Below are 22374 nucleotides of genomic sequence, written 5' to 3'. Positions count from 1 at the left end.
TCATAATTTCGTATAGCGGCCATTCGGTTGACTCAAAAGCACATTCTGTCTCATACCATAAAACATTACGTGACAAAGAAAGACCCATCAAAAAGGGCTTGCTGCTGCGTGCTACAATTGTTGGATACCTCAATCTCTTTACCACACCGAATGTCATTTACAACCCAAACGCTTTCCAAACCCAACGGGCTGGGTCTTGGGGCATCAAACGAAGCACACTCGCTTCGCAAGTATCTCCCATCCAAATGGCGTATCCATCGAGCCGTCGAACGTTTTACGCGATACGAAATGCAAAACGCATTAAAAACCCCTTCGGTGATACACGGGCACCGGTTAGCGCCATCATCATCATCATCAATCGGTGGTGGCCGGCTGCTATTCGTCATCAGTTGCCGATACGGTGCTAGCAGCAGCAGCAGCAGCAGTGCCCATACGAGGCCTCAAGCTCCAATGCCCACGCAACTCATATTGTCATAAACAGAAACCTCAAAACCAGAGGGAATGTTTTCGAGAGGATGCATTTTTTTGTAGGCTCCAGTTCAATGACATAGCTCCAATGGGAAAGTGCGACAGCGCGACCTATCGCGAAAGTGCAATGAACTATTCCGCGATGACACAGTATGTCGTCGCTATGTCCCAGCTGTAGGTGCGATCGTAACGATGAAACGTGCTGCACTGATCGTACATTTAACAGATGGTGGAAGAGACCGCCGTGACGGTGACCGGTTCCTAAACCTTACACCCACGTGGATGGTAGGAAATTATGCAGCCCTTTTGGAACGTGATGCATTTAGTCGGTGCAGCAAAATGTTGCTTTGTCGAAACGCACGTTGTCTTTCATTGTCTGGATTTGTTCAAACGTTGGCGTTTTCCCAGGATACATATTTCAGAAGGAAAAGAAAACTTACCTCACTCTTGCCACGGGACACACAGTTCCGGATGTCCGCTCCAGTTGGATCAAGCAGCATGGAATCTTTCTGTAAATGAAAAAAAAAACGATGAAAATGAAATACATCTGTAGAATGTCACATATAATGCCATATAGCTAGTATTATGAAGCTTTGTTTTCAATTAGTAATAATGTAGTCAAGTGGTATGAAATAACCTTTCAGATTGAATAAATCAATAAAAAAAAGTTTACTGTTACATTGGCGATGGTCCTTTTACACACAAAGGATTTTTAATTCAATTTAAAAAAGAATTTTCAGCATTTGGTTTCACAACCTTCTAGAAGTTTATTTGTTTGAAGCTTAAACTTTCTATTTGTTCCGAAGAATTAATGCCTTCTGATGTCTGTATTTCTGTTTAAAATGACTCTAGTTTTGAATCAAATTGCTGCATTTTGTTGTAGAAAGATAGCTATTCATTTGAATCTGCAAATTACCTAAATTGGTATTATACATGCGAATCCTATAAATAAACATTTCAAGAACTGCTGGTAATGCAACGCATCTAAAAGCTTTATTTGAAGCGTATCAAATGGGATTTTCGATCCGACTTTCCGCATCGTGTAGGACTGTTTCAAGGTATACTTTCAATCATTAGTGGTATAGACCATTGTGATCAAAATATAGACCAGAAGCTCCAGGCTTTTTCTGCACATTGTAAAGCTCTAGTATTCCAAACAAAGAGATCGGAATGGAACTATTTTCTTTAAACATAACAATACAACCGATTGAGTGTACTAAAGAAGGAAAATTATAACAGTGTCCAATAATTACGTTTCTAACAGACTAATGCCTAAGCCCCGGAAACCAAAACTCCCCCATATACTCAGTCCAGTCCGGTCCATCGAAAACCAACGCACAACCGATTTCAATTTGTGAACAAAGCTAATTTCATACCTCTCCTTTCCCCGGCACAATCCACAAAAGCCCACTCCCATTGTGCCGCCCAACAGTTTGGCACACAATCCGATTATGAATTCTGACACAAAAGTGCCACAGAATCTGATTTCGACCGAGAAGAAAGAATCCCAGTAACTAACTAAAATCGCATTGTGATAATGGGTTGCGTTATGGGGAGCGGGACGGAATCGGGGACAAGCACCCAATCCGGGCGACGTTTCATAAGCTTCAATTGATCCTGCTCCGGGGAATAAAGGTTTTTTGGTCACTCCTACAAAAAAGAAAAATAAAAAAAAAACAAACCCGCCAGCAAATAGGCATCCAATGTTTAGAAGCTAATTTCATAAAATGATTAAACAAAACCCAATGAGCTTTTGGCTCTGTGTAGGAGTGTCGAAAAAAAAAAATATAGTAAAAAGGGAACACAAGGTATAATAATTCCAGTTTCTAATGACACAATTAGAACGCCCTGCTTTGCGTCACCTTCCTTTGCTTGACCTTTCCCCGCCTGTCGCTAGGAATCTGTGCATCTGGGTGCAAAAGGGGAAAGGTAAGAGCTTTCGCGCAGCGGAAATTGTTGCTTTGATTTTTGCTCTCGTTTAAAGCCGTGACTGGCAAAGCGCCTCACCGAACGTTATGTTGCCGGAGCTGCAAGTACACCAAACCCATGACCAGCGCAACGGCTTGGAGGAGCACTGGGAACGGAGTGAGGATCATCGTAGCAAATGGAAAATTAAGTCTTTGTTTTAAGAGAGGCCAGAGCGTCGCCGGCAGGGAGCGCGGTCTGTTTGCCTAGGTGGTACAGGGTTGCAAAAGCTTGGCATTGCCAAACATCTCCCATCGTGTGCGGCTTATTGTTGGGAAATTGAAATAATTAAATTGAGATCTCTATTGCTTCATTGGGTGGCATTGGTTTCGGAGTTTGTGTGTGTGTGTGTGTATGTGTGTCTTCTGTTGCTTCGATATGATGCGTTTCGAGGGAGAGTGGAAGATTGTTTGGCACAAACATCCTTTGCGCCCTCGTGTGCCATTCTTTATTGATTTGTTCTAAACAGTGCGAGCGGAGGGAAGGCGTAACAAGATGAACATATAACGCAGACGCTCACGTGTTGTTGTGCTTTGAAGTTGTTAGATTTTTTCCCGGTTTTTATTTCACATTGTCATCGCGGTTTGGTTCTGTGTACGAATATAAGACGAATAAGCAACGCCTAGACAAATAGTAACAAGGAGCGTGTTTAGAAAAAAAGAAGGAGTCTCTTCGCATAGTCATACATTTTTGATTGGAAGAAAGTTTCAACGTGGCTCACTCTCGTTCCTTTCATTTGATGAAATTGTTAGCTTGTGAGCTTTTTTTTCGTTTTGGTTTGTTTTATGACAATCAGCAACCCGTGTGGTAAAAGCACACGTGGCAAGTTGCATTCTTGTGGTTTGTGTGCTTTGAAGTTTAGTTCAGCAAATGAGCTGTTTGTTTCTGTTGTCGATAGGTTCAGGCAGGAGTAGTTGGTTGCCCGGAAGGAACGTGCGTGCGACGACAAAGTAGAAACGCACACACATCTCGGGTCAGGGTCGTGGCTGTGAGTGGGTTGATTGATTTTCCATTAAGACGAACGAAGACGCAAGCTCCAATTTGCTATCGATCTTTGCATACGCGGGGAATGGAAACTTATGCCCCACTTTTAGGGTCGTTAAGGTAGGCGAGTTGGGTGGTTTGATGTGCTATAGATCGATGTAAAATATGTATAAGAAAATTATTGTTTGTGTTTGTTTTGACGGCATGAGTAAAGTGATCCCGATGTATTTTGTTTATTTTACAAAAAAAAGTGAGTCATGATTAAATTGTGTCATACGACATGCCACAACAAGAAATAGAATAAAACAACTAGGTCTCTCGAACAAATTCTTGAGTGGCTGAGGAGTTGGGGAGCAAAATGACCCTGAATCTAAACCTCCAACAAATGTGACCGTTTGCTCACATCAGCTATTTTAAGATTGAAAGAGACCACCAATGAAAACTCCGCTTTGAAACCCGTGGGAGCCGAGAATGACTCCTTCACGGTTAATTTTCGCACACCTTTCCCGATTGTGACGTCTTTGGCCTGAGTCCAAATCGGTCATTTGACACAAGCTGTTTGCAGTGGGAGGAAAGAAAAGCTTGACCCAATATATAATCCTCACCTGACTTTTCCGTTGCATATCCCTCGAACTGCTGCCCTACTGCTAGACTTCCCAACGAAGCAATAAAAGGCACAAGCAAAGAAAACACATTCATTGAACGATTTTCTCAGCACCGGTGTCCGAGCTTCGGTGGAAAAGGTTGATAAGATTTCATAACGATTTTATTGGATTATAGAGAATTATAGTTTCTCGAGCCAACGGCCCAGCATGCGAGTGGGAAAATCGTAAAGCCGAAACCATCCGTTTGCAGCCAGCCACCCAGCTAGTGGCGCCGTTCAGGGCCCAGGTCCAAGTTGTGTGTGGCGAAGAGGAATAACCGGGCGAAAAGAATTAAAAATTGATCAGTTTTGCTGATATTTTCCGCTACAGTGATGACGAACAAAAAAAAATAGGAGGAAGAGAACGAATGAGCGAAAATGTCCCATCAACATTGGCGAGCGAAGGCGTACAGCGAATCCGATGCGACTAAGTGGGTTGGTCCCAAAACATCCGGCAATGGATTATAGAACTAATGAAACCCGCAGTTTTTTTTATGCTTTGCTTCTTTTTTGATAAACTGGAGCAAAAACAAAAAAAAAAATACCCAACCATGCCAATCGATCCCGTACATTGGAAAGTGCAAAACGATGGCAAATGGATGCGATTCTTCATTCGCCTCCCTTATCGGGTTCGGGGGATTTTCGCTCAACGAGGCGACTCGAGCAACGCAACGGATCGTCAAAGATTAAATTACTAGAAAATGGGTGCCGTGCAACAGAAAGGGGAGAGGGTGAAGGAATCATTCAACGAGCTGAACCTCGTGAGCTGTTTTGTCTTTTTGTCCTGCTTTCTTCCAACATCATCGCTTCCGGTGAACCGGGTGCACGCGCCCTCGGAGAGGCCTTTATATTGGAGACAATTTTTGTTCCATCCCGATGAGCATCCGCTGCCGATTGGTGGAGCATTTATTGGATAAGTGATTAATGATTTCAACTTGAAAACGACTGAAGATAGATTTAATTTCATTACACATTTTTCTACTTTCCGGCCACTGCCACCCGGAGGTTCATTGGCGGCAGTTTGGGGTTGCCTTTTTGTTTCCGAGAAAAAGCATGAGCGGCGCATGAAATGAAGGTTAATAAAACAAAAAGGGAAATAATTTGCTGGTAATGAAATTGAATACTGATTGATGAAGCATTTATCAATGGTTGGGGAGGCTTTTACGTTACGGCACAGCTCTGACTGCTGAATTGAGAGCTATATTTTATATTTAGATATACTTCGAACAGTCATTTGTTGAAGACATTTTATTCTATTACATCTAAAATTGAAATAATCTACCTTTTTTTACTTATCGTTATCTATTCAATCTTAAACCTTTATTAATTTAATTATATTTTTCCAAACTCATACACATTAAATTCGTTTTCCGGATTACAGCGCACCAAAGTGCACCATCGTCAACAGTTCGTGTTCCTCGTGAAAACCTTCTCAAGAGTTTCCCAATTTACTTCACCATCTCCATTGGCAACCGGCGCTCAAGATGGCTTTATTTGATTTGATTTAATTAAGCCCACATTTGAGGGGAAATAGTTTTTTCTCTCCATATCGTTCAGATCAAGCAAAACCTCAACCACTTTCATAATATGCTTTCCGCATTATGAAACAACAATTAAGCAAAGGCAAAAACAAAAGCAGGAACACTCTTAAGCAACCAACGCGCACAAGAAAAGGCGTATGCAAGCGTACAGATCTAATAATCATACGCGTATTGATGTGGTTTGCATTGAAATGTGCTCATCGAAAGGAATGTGGCTAGATTTGGTTGCTTTCTATAGTTGAGGTTCCGAGAATTTGGAGCTTCTGTTTGACATGAATAAAAGAGAAGCTGTGTCGGTTTCGGGAAAATCCCATCCCATCGCTTAAAGTTGGTTCCCCATAATGGCTCGCAAATAAGAGTCCGAAATCCGATAACAATACAGCTACCCAAAAACTACAGCACAACGAAAGCAGTGCTCGTACCCTCGTTGGCGAAGGTAAATTGGGCTCCTTTCGTGCCGGTTTTGGTCGAAAGGAAATTAATCCAATTTGGCTTTTAATTGCATTGCACACTACTTTATCTACCTGTGCTTGAAATGTCGGTGTGTATTTCCGCACACCTTTCCAGATCGGCTGAATCGGTGTATGCGAGTATCGGTGAAAGCTATTGCAATAAGATGGTTTATTTAATTTTCCTTTTATTTTGTCCAGCAGCTTCCGTTTGGCAGAAGCACCCGAAACGTGTTGCAATCTTGCACTCCCTTCCGTTGGCGCTGCCGTACTGCCAAGCGGTTGTATAAGAAGGAAGCATTCACTGATGGAATTTTAATTCCTTCCTGTTCGCCCGCTGCTCTCGCTGCACGGAAAAGTAATTTGTTTTGTTAAAAAGTGAATTTCTCGTTCACAGCGAGGAGCAAAAACAAACATTGTCTTTGCACAGAGAGGTTGTGGAAGGCACAAGGGGAGGAGAAGGGAGGGGTGGGGGTGGATTATTCTGGCCAAAAACCACAGCTCAACAGTGCTGGCGATGATGGCCCTGTTTGTAAAATGCCAATTTACATGCCCCGAATCCTACCAATCCACTCTCACCGCTTTTTCGATTATTATTGCCGCATACATTACTCTCGGCAGTTTCGGAGGGATGCATTCTGGCCAGATTGAATACTTGAAAGTCCGCACCCGTCTATTTCCTTGGTAACCAATCTCCCAAGAACCTTGTGGCAAATGGCTTTCTTTTGTGGCGGCGGTTAACCCTAGTCCGCTGCACCGTGGGCGTCGGGATTGATGGTTTGATTCGCCCCCAAACCTCCACCAAGCAAACCAGCTTTGTGACAGACGTCGAAACAAGCCTAACCGCCGATTCCTATTAGCCCGACCGTCAATCAATGATGTCCGCCCGGGTTTTTCACTCAGCGAAGGGTAGGACCGCTGTCGGGTGCTTTTCAAAACACGCAAAACCGCAAAATTTGATCATCGCGGGCGAGCAATTTCGGTCCATTATTGTGTTGAACAGGGCAGCTGGCTGGGGGCTGCGCTGTGATTGTCCGCTCAGTTTGAGTGTGGATGCAGATATTTTCAGAAACGATTGTGTTGCCGTATGTATTGTGATAAATGAAGATTGATATAAGTGATAAGTGCGTGACACTGTTCGAACAAAGCGTATTTATCTATCAAACTTGTTGAAAACCTAATGGTTTAGATATTAGAATAAAATGAGAATAGAGAGTTTGTTTCTGGTGGTTTGTTAGCTATAAATCATCCAAATAATGTTAACAATGTTGCAAAGACTGAGCGATGAAATGTAACCCCACGATAAGTCGCTACACCTTTCTAGGATAAAGGGTTTTAAAACTTCATGCTTAGTTTGAGGCATTTAATGGGCAATGGGCTGGGTTGTTTGAAACTTCAAAGCATTACTTTTAATATTATTTATGATAGTTAGAACGTGGAACACTAATACTAAATTCGAACTCAAAGCAAAGAAGAGATTGGTTCAGACAGGAATGAAAAACCCTTTGAAGAATATAGCCGAAAAATATACATTTTATTTGACATTTCCATGCATTTCTACTAATATCAATACACAATAAACAATATACAAATTTTTGTTTAACAGTTTGGACTTCAATTAATTTTGAAAATACCTTAAAAAATATAGTTCACACACTTTCTGTAAAGTTTCCTAACATTGTCACTAAGTAGTAAGTATATTCTTACTTGTTATTCGCTCTTTCTTTCTTTCTTGCTGAATGAACCCGGTTATAACGATTGCAAACCATAAAAGCGCTCATTTCCCGAACCCAAGCGGAAAATGAAATATTTCTGATGCAATTGTTCTAATCGAGCGATATATTTCATTTACGAGCTGGCATTTGTGAAATAAATTTAATTTATTTCATCGACATAATGTGTCGGCGTATTCCTTTTTTTTTGCTTTCTTCCACACCCACCCACAGCTCTCAGCCATCCCGCAAAGGGAGCGCACATTAACCACGGATCTGCAGAGCACGGGTTAACCAGTTAGGATGTGTAAAAATGTGGCTTCGCGGAAAACCACGCAACACACGCAACGCAACCTCCATCTATTGGAATTGCAACGGTGCGAAACTATGCATGGAAGGGCTACGGCAGCGAGCTGCACGCATTAGTGGCTGCATGCGCCTCCAACGTTTTTGTCGCACGGATTCCAATCGCCTGCCACCCTCACCCAGGTACGAGTGGGGGGAGGAGGTTTGAGGCGCGCGAAAATTATCACGCAAACGCGTGCAAATGTGAATCACACGGCATCGGTACAAAAGAATTACCAGCGGTAATTGTGGCAAGTGCAGTGGGGGAGGTCGGTGCAAATGTTTATACCGTGGCCACCTCCGAAGTGCAAATCGGCATGCGTGCGATTGCAAAATAGCAAAACACCCCACGGTATGCCCCCGGTTCGCTATTGAAATAGTTTCCACCAGCCGAGCGGAAAATGGGGAAAATATTTAATTTCTCAAAATTAAATTAAATCCTCCCTCATCCCAACTTGAGCTGGGGAGTGGGGTTTGGTGGGGTGAATTTGAAGAGCCGATTGTCCGTGTTTTTTTTTTCTGTGCTGCCTGTGTGTGTGAGCGCGTTTTGTGGCTTGTCTTGTTTCACAGCTCCACCGCAACCCCTCACCGGGGCTTAGTCAGCATGCCAAGGGCGAACGGATTCCCGCCAACGCAGGGCAATGTTACGCGTGAGTGAGGCAATTTATATTTTCATAAAATTTTATTTCATTACTTGCGTTATTTATGACGTGCCGGCAGAAAGGGTGTTGGCGCCGGCCTTTCGGTAGTGCCGGCGGGCGGGTGTTTCCGTTGTCGGTGGAACAGGGTGGAAGTGCATTTTGTAAATTGGTCAGTTTTTAATTGATATTGGGCTGGTTAGTGTGTGTGTGCATGAGTAGCGGGGAGTTTTGATTAGAATTTTCATCACTCCATCACCACCCCTTGGATGACTGGCCCCCGCTTGGGCGCCAAAGTGTACCTCCAAGCAATATGGTGAATCGAGTTCGATTCTAATCAGAGCGGTCCTTTGCGGTTGGATGAATAAATGTATTAACAGCGTGCAAAACGTTGTGCATGAATGTATATGTGTTTTTGTGCCCATTAAAGCAGAAAATTCCAGCTCAATACAAATCGGTTTGCCACTTCGGTTGCGATGGTACGCTTCGCCGGATTTGCAATAAACAACAAAACAGAACAAAGCAAAAACTTCCCTTTTGAGCCGTATGTGCGGCTAAAAAACGCTTCCGTCCCAGGCAACTCAGGATCGAAATTAGTGTCGTAAAATATGATTTGTAAACCGGAAATCGCTTTTGTATCGGACTTTTCCGGCTGCCGTCATTAGTGGCTTTTGCTATCGCGGTGGTGATAAACAGTGGCCAAATTTTCCACCCGAATAAGCATCCCACCGGTTGATCTCACCCGTCCGCCCAAAGCGAGAAATTCCTCAAAATTTATTTACTATTAAATGATGAAAAATGGCACACAGGGGTGCAATAAATTCGCACACTAATCACCGCGCACGACCGATTGGAACGATCGGCCCTGGATCGCCCAGGCGACAAATGCGCGCCGGGCCGATAATCCATCATTTGCTGGTCGGGAGCACGCACAACCGGTAAGCGGTGGCACCATTAACCGTTTGGTCATCAGGGTGTGTGCGTGTGTGTGTGTTTTTTTGTTCGGTATTCACACGCATTAAGCGGGACAAATCCGTCACGAAAAAAGCATAAAAGCACGCCACATCCCTACAGCTCCCTAGATTGGGATATTTAAGCTCGAGATCCCCGGTTTGTTCCGTGAGGTAAATGGGGGAAAAAATGAAACCATTTTGCTGGTGCGATGCTCGCTAACGTGGCTGGGAGAAAAAAATATTAAATAAAAAGGCTTGACAGTTTGTTTTTCGTCCTGCACGCGTGCCCCCCGCACCTCGCAGTACCCGTAATACTCACTCACTCTGCTACAAATCATTTGACCGGAAATCGAATGTCACAGTCCCCCCACCGGTTCACACCGGTATCGGGTACGATCAGAAAATATGGAGGGATAGCGGGATGACAGTTTGTTTACCCCTGAACCAACACCCCCTCGGACCGGGTGTCTTTCTCCCCGGAGCGGTCAATGGTGGTCCGGCCACGTGCTGGATGGATTGCAAGCAGGATGGCAAAAATGGGAATAGTGTGAAAGTATCGGACCGCGGACCTTCGGAGCTCATAAATGTTAATCGTTCACATATCATTTATGGCTTATCTGTGCTGTCGTCGTCGTCGTCGGCAATGTCCCCTCGTTTACCTAATCCAGCGTGCATGAAGCGGCAAAGGACGCAAAGAGCAGCGCAAAAACGGTTATAGGATGCTGACGCCTTGGGTCGGGCTTGGGAAATTGTGGGAGTTTTTGTTGTTGTTGTTGTGTGTGCTTCCTTTCGTCCCATCTTTCCTTCATCGAAATAGCTGATTTGGTTTCGTTCAAAAAGGCTAACGAAGCTAAACGAAGACACCACCGCACGCAGCACCATCTTGTGCCGTGTGTGTGTGTGTCGAGTCATCGTGGGGCTAGCGCTGGACTAGCTCCGGATTGACCCTAGTCGGGATAACGCAAAAATGGCCACTGCCGGCCTGCGTTTGACCTCAGGCGTGTCATGTCGTCGTGAGCAAACCGGCTCAAGTAGCCATCGTTTCGTGTGGATTGTATGCTTTTTGTGGCTAACTGTGATCTTCTTCTTTTTTATTAGACCTTATCAGCATTGGTGACAGTTCGATTTCCGGTCAGTGTAGGTGTTGCAGCTAGAGTTTTTTTTTTCCGTTGTTGCCATTGCACACTTCATTTCCTTTTTATTAAGCTATCAAGATGACGCACATTTTCGTCCTCGTCGGCCGGGTCATGGAACATATGACGAGAATTGTTATCTTGTGGCCTGCATTGGTTCGGCTAGGCAATAGATGCAGTAAAGAAAAGTATTCTTCGTATTTTTAGAATGTAAATAAGTTGATATTATGATTGAAATAAAGAAATTCTCCAAAGGTTTCAGGAAATAGAATGCATGGATTTCATACCTATACTTATTTTTTTAATGTCAGTTTTGAACCGAATTAACATTCATATTATGAAAAAAAGCTGTAAGAAAAACGTCATATTCTACAAAATAGCCAAATGATAGACGGGCCTGCTCGAGCTGATTAAAAGGCCGAGTTATTTTTTCACAAAAAGATTTAAGTGTAAACCAAAAATTATATTATTACATGTTAACAATCATCAATGTTTTTAAATGCTTTTAGTTATGGATTTTATGACAAAATCTTGGTAGGAGACCTTGTACAATTTTAGCACATGAAATGAAAGGATGAAATGCAAATTGAAGGTACTTTAACTGTATATCCGAAGGTAAAATCTTTGAGCTCGAAGAAGTAAAGCCTGTTTGCAAACCTTTGACCTAGATTGAAAGGCACAGGCACGTTGAATCCACGACTAAACGTTTCCAGAAATGACGTCCACGTAGACCAAGATAAGATCGGAACCGATACGCTGAAGTGCCAATACCCGATCGATTAGCAGTAACATTAAATGCTCCATCAAATGACGCTCGGGACGCAGTGCAACAACTGCTTGCCAGCGGTGAAAAAAAAACCGGGCCTCTTTACACACGCACCACTCACATCGAAAAGTCATTGCGTCAACGTACTGAGTAATCGATAACGATTGCACAGATGATCTCTCTTCCAGGCAAATGGCCACATTTGATGGCAGCCGCCTAATGGTGGTGATGCCTTGCTATAGCACAGAGAAACGAAAAGGGAATGCCAGAAAAAAAACACTCACACAAACACTCATAACCATGAAGAACGTGGAGCGTGGAGAGATTCATCGCACGAAACGTCAAAAGGTGACACGATTATCCTGGCTGCAGCGATATCCGTATCGTTCCGTATCGCTCTGGCGAGGAGCTAACCAGCAAAAAAAAGGTAAGCCACTCGCCCAGCTCGATGATACGGCCCGGAGCCATTAAGCTAACGTCCTCCCCCGGTCACTGGCGCCCACTGCACCCTTCGGCTGGCCACGCTCGAAACGTGAGGCGGAATTTGTGAGCGGCATTCTTAAAATGTTCCGAATATCCTGAAGACATATTCCTGCCCGGGCCGGCTTTCCAGCCAATGTGTGTGTGTGTGTGTGATTTCCCTCTTGTCTCTCCCTTTCAGGGAAAGCTTCTTCATTACAGCTTACTGTTGTTTTTCTTTTTTTTTTGTCCTTCCGCCTGTTGTGTTACCACACAAATTTTTATTTTCCTTTCCAAAAACCATGGACACCAAACGTCCCATTCTCATAGAAACACATACATATGCACATCCTGTGCTCCTCGGATACGCGGGGTCGTTATTGCCGCAGGTGGCTCACGAATATTCCAGCGATGGCATGCCTTTGGTTTACGCGCTGGTCATACCGTTTGGAGGTTCTTCCTTTTTTTGATTTTCCTTCCCGCAGGTTGAATTGAGTGTTTTCGAGGGTTTGTGGGAAATAGTGGTCGGCAAAGGGAATGACCGACTGCCACGCGAAGGGAACGCCTCGGGGGACAAACTTCGTGTCGTGACATTTGTTGGACATTCGGGATTGTGACAGCGTTTGGGATTAGCGTTCTGTGGGAGCAGGTTTCGGAGTCGCAAAAAGTCACCGAACAGTGTTTGCAATGAAAGAGAGAGAGAGATAGCAATAGACTAGGAGCAACTGAAGGAAATAAAAAGAGAGAGAAAGAAAGGGAAGGGCAAACGAAGAGGGATATGCTGGCGTAATTTAATAAGAAAGGTCACTGTCGTTCTTTGATTGCTAGTTGAAAGAAAGAATGATGCAATTAATAACAACAGACACTTGAATTTTTATTCTCTACTTGAAGATAAGAATGAACTGAGAAGCTCAGCTTTAAGTTAAACCTAAAAAAATCCAATGTTAGCATGATTTTCAAACTAGATTTTATCGATTGCGATAAATTGCTAACATTTCACCACCAAATGAGCTTCTGCTGCTTTGTTGCAGTTTCCTGGATGTTACAAACATAATTAACAAACAATTTTTACGTTTTAAACCTTCAACATCGCACGTTACATTCTGCATACACACTCCTCCATTAAAGGTCACGTAAAACGGAACAAAAAGCAAACGCTCCTTATTTAACAAGTCATATAGCTGGTTTGCGATGGCTTTTTTTATTTCTCCCATTCTACACAACACTACCCTTAACAGCCAAGGACGTTGCAGTAGCTGTGTGCAGTGCAGCAAGCAAACTGCAACCTCAACGAAAATCTGCACAACGATGAACGAAACACTGGTGTCAGCGCGGTGGGTCGAAGAAAGCTCGACCGGAAAGATACACACACTGCGATAGTAGCACCGTGCGATGCCAGGGTGGGAGAGTGCCTGTAGAAAGAAATGCAGCAGTGAAAAACTCCCAAAACCTTACACCGTCCATAGAGAGTGTAACAAAAGTGGGAGAAGTAAAAAAAAAAACACGCTTTTGAAAAAACCAGCATCAGCTGCATTTTAACTCCGGTAGTAATTAATTTAGTTTGCTGGAGAGAGAGACAGCGAGAGACAGAGAGAGAGAGAGAGGTAACCACGTATGTGGGTAAACGTGGGGAAACCTCTGGCCCCAAACCACATGTGAGCACGGGTGCAAATCCGTGAATCCTCCACAAGGGATATGCATTTTAGTTAAGGCTGGGAGAAACTAGGCAAAAAAACGATCTACAAAATAAAAGTGCTGTCATTGACGAACGGAGCGACTTGGCCCGGTTGCGGGCAGTGCCGGTGTTGCAGGAAGGTAATGGATGCTTTTTTTTTGTTTGCATCCATTCGTTGTTTTTACGTACTGTAGCGTTTATTGTATCGTGTAGGTTTTTTTTTTTTGCATGGATGGTTAGAAAATCACTTCCAAAACGGGTGTAAACACAAACCGCTGCACAATGAACCAGCACAGCAAGTGTTGTTTGAATAATGCCACAAGGTTGATAACATATCACGTGTCGTTAGATGCCAATGCCTTTTGGTATTGTTGTATTTGTTACTTTTAATCATTATTTATTTAATAAACAATACACTTTTGATGATTATTCCACAAAATATCTATCTAATAAAATATGGTTATGAGATAATTAAGATTCATTCTTATAATAAGGAATCTTGAGAACTTTATTTAACAGTTTATAAACCATTCCAAGATCCTTTAAGAACGAAGGATAAGGAAGCTACAAATGTAGATTGTTGTTATTATCATCAAATTATGTTGCAAGATTAACGTTTTTGTTAATACACCATAACAGTTTTAAATTATCCTTTGAAATATTATTTTCGATGAATATGGATTTTTTTTTGGATTTAAATTGCTATTTATGATATGAAAATGCAATTATACTTCAATTATTCTATATAATTTCCTTTAAGAATTATTATCAATAAAAAAGGGTTTCTATTTTGCATTGAGTTTTCTAATCTTGGGGCCCTTCACGATTCTAGTCAGTTTTTTGTATGGATTTTGACAGTTGCAGGCTGAAATCATGTAAACACTCCATACAAAACCACACATAAAACTAGCCTGCAATTTTCAGTCTAGATTATTCTAGCCACAAAGCTAGAATTAGATTCGAGTACCTGCTCGAAAAGTGGCAAAGCAAGGTGATGTTTACATTTATCCCAAGGTGCATTAAAGAGATCTGGTGATGGAATGTAGAATCAAGGTGTGGACTACATACATAGGTGGTCTCATAGCATGTTTTTTATAACCAAATTTGAATATCAATTTTTGGCAGGATGGGTGAAAATTTTTGTTTAAGGGGGCGTCCATAAATTACGTAACGTTCAAAGGGGTGGGAGGGGGTTCCCTGTAGCGTTACGGTTTGTTACATAGGGGAGAGGGGGGGGGGGGTTCACATTCTGTTACGTAACGTAATACAATCCTATCACTGGTCACTGACAAATGATCGCCCACCTGGGTAAGTTTTGCACTTTTATTTCTTTATATCTTTTGATAGGGAATACGAACTTGACATTTATAAAATACCAAAACAGAGGTTTGACAGAAAATTGCCATGAAAAAATCCACCGTGTAATACAGGTTTAAGAGCCGTGTGTCTCAGGTAAAGACTGTAGTTTTCAATCTTACCGTCAACAAAATTCAAACAGTTGCATGTCATTCTACGCTAAACGCATCGACCTGTATATTACAGTGTTTTCGAGGATTATATAGACTTGTTCAGCGAGTTGTAGATTCGTTCAGGTATATAATAGACTCTTTCAGCGAGATATAGAATTGTTCGGAAGTAGGCGTTGACATGTTCAGCGATTCTGTAAAGCTGTCATTTGTTTTGTTTACACACTGTGCGCAGGGTTCAAATTTTCATTCTTAAAAGTCCTAAAAGTAGCTAATAATCATTCTCCAAGCTGTTTAATACATGAATTAGTTGAAAAAAGCATATTTTTTTCGAAAACCGTTTGTTTACCTTCTGATGAGAATGATCCAACTTGCAGTCCAAGGGGTACGAAAGTGACAGCTCTACAGTATAACCGAACATGTCTACACCTACTTCCGAACAATTCTATATCGCGCTGAAAGAGTCTATTATATGCCTGAACGAATCTACAACTCGATGAACATGTCTATATAATCCTCGAAAACCCTGTATTGTTGGTAAACAACAGTCGTGCGGCGCTGTCAATCAGGATTAGTTGGATAATTCGGCTGCCTCGATCATCCGGACCACCCGGATGATCGAGAAAGGGAATTCGTAACGTTACGAGACAGGGAACGATTAAGCGGTAGTAGCGAAGAAACAGGCAAATAAAGCGCAGCAAATTTTTAACCCTCCCTTCAAAAAGGTGTTCAAAGATCTGTTTTTTGTTTAGCAGTTTCGCAACTCTTGTTACATCCGTAACAAATTAAAAATTTGGTGCAAGTTAGAGTGTGAGAAGTGCCATGGAGGGTGAATATACTCCGGAAAGCTGTGGTGACCAGCAGGCGCATCGAGCCGATAGCGACCTATTGGCAGGATCGACACCGAGACGTAGAGGAGTCCACAAAAGTGAGACGCCGACGATCCTGAGCCCAGCAGCGGGGCCATCGAAGAGTAGAAGAGAGGATCCCCTGCAGGATGACCAGCGTGTGGAACCGTTGGCGTACTCGACACTGTGACAGAACGGCGGTAGGAGTGCGAGTCCACCGGGGGAGCCGAAGGATGCCTATCTAGCTTCGTGGTACGAGCTAGAGATGGAGAAACTTCAGTTAGAAAGAAAAGAACTGGAGGTGCTGAAACGCGAACTCGCGCTACGCGAAATGTCGTTTCGGCAACGGGAATCGGAACGGAAGGAAGTGGACGAAGAATGCGAAGCCCCCGTCTTCCGAACACAAAATGGGGACGCAGCTGGAGGTCATCGACACGACAACGTTGGTCGCGCGATGGCGCCTGCACCACCATTTGTCGAACAGCACATAACCATTCCGACCCCTACTATGTACCGCGAATACGCCAAGTGGAGAAATGCGGTCGACCGATCCAAAGGGAAACCAAACCAAATTAAAAACCAAATTAAGGGGGGGGGGGGTGTTCGATCATGCGTTACGTAATTTTGGAAGGGGGGTCTCCTCCAACGTTACGTTTTGTTACGATAGGGGGGGAGGGGGTCGAAAAATCCCAATTTCAGCGTTACGTAATTTATGGACGGCCCCTAAACAAGCTTTCTGGAGGCTTGACAAATACACAAAACACTCTTAAAATCTTCATTAAGAAGCAGAAGTGGTAAAAATCAGCCTTCTAAATTCATACACCTTGGGATAAGCCCACCTGTATATTATACCCACTTAGATAGCTGCTCGAAAACTGCTATACAATGCAAACAGCTGACAGGCTGAAATCAGCCTACGAGCTTCAAACGGAAAGGACCACCTTGTCCGAATAACTTCAGAATAACTACCTTAGGTCCGTTTGAGTGTTATTGAAAGCAAACAAAAAATAAATTGTACATCAGGAACAAAACTCGCATTGAGTAAGTAGTTTGTTCAAATAAAATGATTCCTTTTTACTAGCGAAAACTATATTAAATATAGTTAGATACGAGAAAAAGCATCTACATCTACATCTATATGTGAAGCAGTTTATCAACAGCAGGTCAATTTTATTTTTCGTAAAATGCCACTTGTCGTTGATGAATATTTGCTTCCTTCACTCAAAACCATTCAAACCGAACCGATAGAAAAAAAAGAAACACTAGCTTAAATATATGAAAAGAATCCCACCGGAGGACAGCTTCCTGTCGCGCAAAGTATATCCTTTTCATTGCGATGATGTGCTCCACCAAACAGGATTGCGGTATCGCTTTGATCGAGAAACAATATATTTTATCGTCAAAAAGCTCCCCGTTTTATCCCCGGGTCCGGGTGCCGCGAACGAAGGTTGGGTGGTTGGGAAATAAACATGCTGTTCACAAGATGCTCTCCAACGGTGAGCCAATGCACCGAATGCACACCAATGCAAACAATGAGTAGCGAAGGCAGAAGAGGAAAAAGCCGGCCAAAAAAAAAACGAGAATAAAAGAGAGCGAGTGAAAACACATCAATTCCGCATCCGGATACCGGACGTCCTGTCTTTTGGGAGTGCTTGGTGGTGATAGTACCGCAGGGTTGAGACGTATGTGTGTATGTGTGTATGTGTGTTTTATTTTCGCTGCGCCTCACTCCGGTGCACAGCAAGCGCGGGGTGCATCTCTTTACCGTCCATTTTTCCTCACCCAGCCTCTTGCACACTATCCAATCCGAACGATAATCGAACGCTGAATGTGCCGGGGAGTGGCGATAGGGACGTGGGGTCAAAACAATTTCCCTTCGCTCCCCAAAAATGGTTCGGAAATGACTCCATCTAAACGGGTTGCTTTTATGCTTGTTTTTTTGCCGTTCCTTCGTCTCTTTTTTTTGTTGCATCCACGCCACATTTGCTTGCATCCAGCGCCACAGTTTGTCGATGCATAGCTTTCCGGCTTTCCCCGTTCACTTTTCCGGGTGCCGGTGAAACGCTGGCAAAGTGGTTTCAACAAGGGAGAGAGGAAAGATCAATTGATTTGAATTCGTACGTTAGTTTTCATCACCAGTTAGGACCACAGTTCACCTGGCAGCAGCTCATGTGCTCATGTGTGTGGCTGGCCGGGAGTGTGTGTGAGTGTGTGTGTAGCGTACTCCGCGGGGAACGGGTAAGGATGAGTTTGTTTTTGTTTCATTTCAAAGCAGACACACACACACACACACAAACACCCCAAAAATGACCGCAGAAATAGCTTCCCACTAGCTTTAGTTGCTGTTTTGGCACTGGCCGACTACTGTTTTGAACGGGGACAAGCGAGGAGTGAGTGTGATGGAGCGGACTACAAAAACTAGTTCGTTTGATGTGGTTTGCAGATGGAAAACTTCACAACACTGCACCAGGGCTGGTTGGCTGCCGGTTGGTGCCTTATCGAAGGAAGCAGCAGCAGCAAAACAGGTAAAATGTGAAAGCAAACAAAAAAAAAATAAACATTTGGTGAATTGCTTCCTCCCACTCTGTCTATCTCTCTTTCTGCTAGCGGCACTCATGAACACTATTCATAGCAAAATTCCAGTTGAAAGTTGCGACTCGATAATGCTGTGCTGTGTGCCGTGGTAGATTAAATAAAGAAAAAAATACAAATGTTGCCCGATTTTCATGTTTCAATTGATCATAAATGAATTAAGGAAATAGTTAGCTGAGCACGCGGTTTTTATTGTGCGGTGGTAGGACTTACCTCGCATGATGTCATGCTGATATTTTTCAAATTAAGTCGATACACCCGATTCCTGGAAGAGCGAAGAGAAAGATAGATTAATTAACACATTCGTAGCAACATGTTTTGCGCAAACTTGGAATTTGTAACCATTAATTAAACGATACATTTTACGAATTTTATGAAACAGCTGTCAATTTAAAGTTTTTTAATGATTTACCAGTAACATCAACGCAGAGTTGAGAATTAGTATGGGATAAGGATTAATTACAGGACCGTTATGAGTCATGCGAATCAATTTCAAGGCTGAAAAGGGGTCAGAGTCATTTTACATTAGGGGGGTGTGTGTTTGTATACGTTACAGGATATGTTAAAGCTATGTATAAGTTCCTGGATCGCTATGGATATAGATTCAGTTCCAGGACTGTATTCAGAAGTAGAATTCAGCTGTAGAAGCAGTGTCAATTCTAAGACCTGGCATCAGTTCTAAGACCTGGCAGCACGGTAGACAACTTCAATCGTATGGTTAGGAATCCGACATCATTTTACGATAATGATGGTGATAATATGTTCCACCTCTTACCTCAGAACGCAGGTTCTAGAAGGACGGAAGTATCTTTGTAAGGAAAAATGTAGGAAGTATCTAACTCCATCGAGTACAATGTCATTCCCTGGCATACTTTACATAGCTCGCCAAAAATCAACAAATAGATTTATCACACCACTTATCAGGACATAACTACGGCATGCATATGACTAATTCCACTGGTACCAACGGTTTAACAGAAATTTACAAATCCTGAAAACGGTTTTGAGTGAATGGCATATTCGTCAAACGAAAGATTCACGCATTCGACATCATTTTAAGATTTGTTTTTGTTAAATTATTGCAATTACATATAAATGACATGCAAGGTCCTTCAAGGACCAAATGTAAGATAATCTTTACAGAAATAAAATCATTCACTCTACCAACAATGGATTCAATCGATGCAACAGCGTAATCGAACCCAAACAGCACATAATGGTCCGCATCCTTTAGAGTGCGTCAAACAGAAACATTAAACCCATAAATATCTCGCCAGAAATTTACTTCACCGCTTAGCATTAAGTAATACAGCAGCAGGATGCGGGCGAAGAGCAAGCAAAAGCCACCCCACCCCATATCATCGTAAAAACGCTTCGGTGTCGATAAAGAAGCACCTCAAGTTCAGGGTGTTAGCATAAACAGCCAAAATAGACACCAGCGTGAGATTAAAACTCCGCTCGCCACCCTTCGCACCCAGCTTCAGCTTCATCAACATTCCAGACCGTCCTCAACGCCCGTCCCGGCTTCCACGAATCGATCCACTTGTGACGCACAGGGCGTGTTTGTGTGTGTGTGTGCTTCTTCGCTTTTGCTGTACAAGCTCTGGGCAGCTTCACGTAAATTATTTTCCGCCTCATGGAACCTCCGTTTGGGCTGGCCCGGCTGGGGTGGCCTTTCCGGCGGCCCGAATGACCATCCGTCCACTCCGCCGTTTTTTCCCAGGCATCGAGTCCCGGCAAAGAGCTGCGTAAGTGTATTGTTGAAGTATGTGAAGCGTAACCAAATGCTGGCAATTTGGAAGAGCAGCAAAGCGATAGAGAGACAAGTAAGAAAGCCAACGCAAAAAAAGGACGTCCTTCCTACACCCAAAAGCTTATCACACAAAAAAGAAAACATGAAATGAAGCAACACAAAAACCGCAAAACCGTTAGAGACCGATTCGCACACTTTATGAATTATTTATCTCCTTCTCGTGCTTTGGCCTGCCTGCGGTGGTTCTTGCTCAAAGTTCATGCTGCCACTTTCCGCGGTTTTTTGCTTACGCTGTGCTGCTGTTAGGGGGGAGAAACGCAAGCAAGAAACCTCCCGGAACCGGATCTGTACAACCATCGTTACCAACACCACCACCACCACCACCACTGCTACTTCATTAGCAATTTCTGTACGCACCCGCAGCCGACCGGACGACACAACGCCCAGTTGCCGATCCATCAATTGAGATTCCGGAATAAAACACCTTTCGGTCGGAAACATATTAAATATTTATCCAGCGTAATAGACTACCCAAGGCTCCGTTCCCGAAAACCGTCCAATAGGACGCACACACACACACAAAGGAAACTTTCCCAAGCTTTCGTGAAAGATTCGTGGCAGCGTCAGCTAGGGAAGGACGAACGGAGCCGCCGTTAAATATTAGGCATGAAGCACGCAAACAGCCGGAAAGGTACGTTGGCGCTGGATTGCCTTCCCGATTTTCCTGCTTCTGATAAAAGCTGACAGCTGTTACTGTTGTGCTGCCTTCGAGGTGTGGTTTTCCTTTGGCCTTGGCAGAGCCCCAGCACGGACGGTCCCTCGGACGAAGCGGACCACAAACGGAAGGAGTTATTTGTGTTGAGTCAGTTGTTTCTCGATTTCTCGAGCAGACTAAGTCAACCCAATAGCAGTCCCATCCCATCCCATCCCACCAGGAGCAGTCCAAATCGACGGCCGATTTTGGGCCAATCGGTTGGGTCGGGCTGAGAGTTATGAGGTGGATACCGATCCTATCCCGATTCATCAGCAGCTGTAATGGATAGCTTCTTAGGATGCGCCCCGGGGATCCCGGGAAAGAAAAGCCGTTTGCAATGTGCGGCAATTAAATAGTGCTACCTTCAGCGGAAACTACAAAACCAAACCCAATTGATGGTGGTGGTGGTGGTGGCAATTAAAGCGGCCCATTGTTACCGCCCACAATTCTTTCAAGTCTGCTAAAGCCGTTCAAACGGGAAAGTGTTCCCGGGGCTCGTGTGAGCAGTGTTTCGTTGGCATTTAAATACCAATATCGCTCGACGGTGCCTCTTCTCTATCGTACGGCATTAAACGGAAGCCTTTCGCGCGTACGAAACGCCTACCCACCTTCGAACGAAGCTACTCGCTTTTCATTAATGCCGCTTTTTGACGGCACTTAGGGCCCGTTGCGGGATGAGCGAACTCATTTTCGGCTACAACTCATCTCTGCCCTGCCATTGAATTCGTGACCTTGAGTGAGGGGTTGAATTTTCACCGAAAAGCTCCAATTCAAACTCTTAAGGGAAATTAGTGTCTTCGCGATTGTTTCGCTCTCGCTGCTAGGCGGGTTTTCGTGCGGGAAAAAAGTGCCCTTTCGCGAAGGTATGCTTATCCGAAATTGTTCGGATCAAATTTCACTCCCTGACTCGCTCTGTGTGTGAGTGTTTTCAACGCAATACGCAGTACGCAATGGGGCAATGGCCAAAGAAAAAGAGGCAAAAAAGCTTGATAAGCTTATTGCTGCTGCTGCTGCTGCTGCTACTACACTCCGTAGAGAGTGGAAAAATATAGCAAAAAATCGGCACAATTTGCAGGCGAAACAAAAAAAAAAGAAAACCCATAACGTGAAGAGAGCCCGTGAAATAAATTACATTGCGACTTCAAACACCGAACAGACATGATGACGATGGCAGACGAACGGGGTGAAGGCGGCGACGGGCGGCAGCAAATGCCTTAAAAAGTTTGTGCT

General features: G+C 43.6%; 1 protein-coding gene across 1 annotated transcript in view; it reads right to left on the bottom strand.

The window, feature by feature from the left end:
* LOC1277222 (semaphorin-2A) overlaps positions 1-22374 on the bottom strand; it is a 93030-nt gene that overhangs the window by 16140 nt on the left and 54516 nt on the right. Inside the window, exons 3-4 of the mRNA XM_061642927.1 lie at positions 18851-18902; positions 909-977 (exon numbers count right to left, since the gene is read on the bottom strand). Of these exons, the coding sequence (XP_061498911.1) occupies positions 909-977; positions 18851-18902 (121 nt within the window). The remainder of the gene's footprint in view (positions 1-908; positions 978-18850; positions 18903-22374) is intronic.

This window comes from Anopheles gambiae, chromosome 2 (assembly GCF_943734735.2).
Source record: "Anopheles gambiae chromosome 2, idAnoGambNW_F1_1, whole genome shotgun sequence".
Classification (NCBI taxonomy): domain Eukaryota; kingdom Metazoa; phylum Arthropoda; class Insecta; order Diptera; family Culicidae; genus Anopheles; species Anopheles gambiae.
The sequence above is the reverse complement of the archived record's forward strand: the minus strand, read 5'-3'. Positions and strand labels throughout refer to the sequence as shown.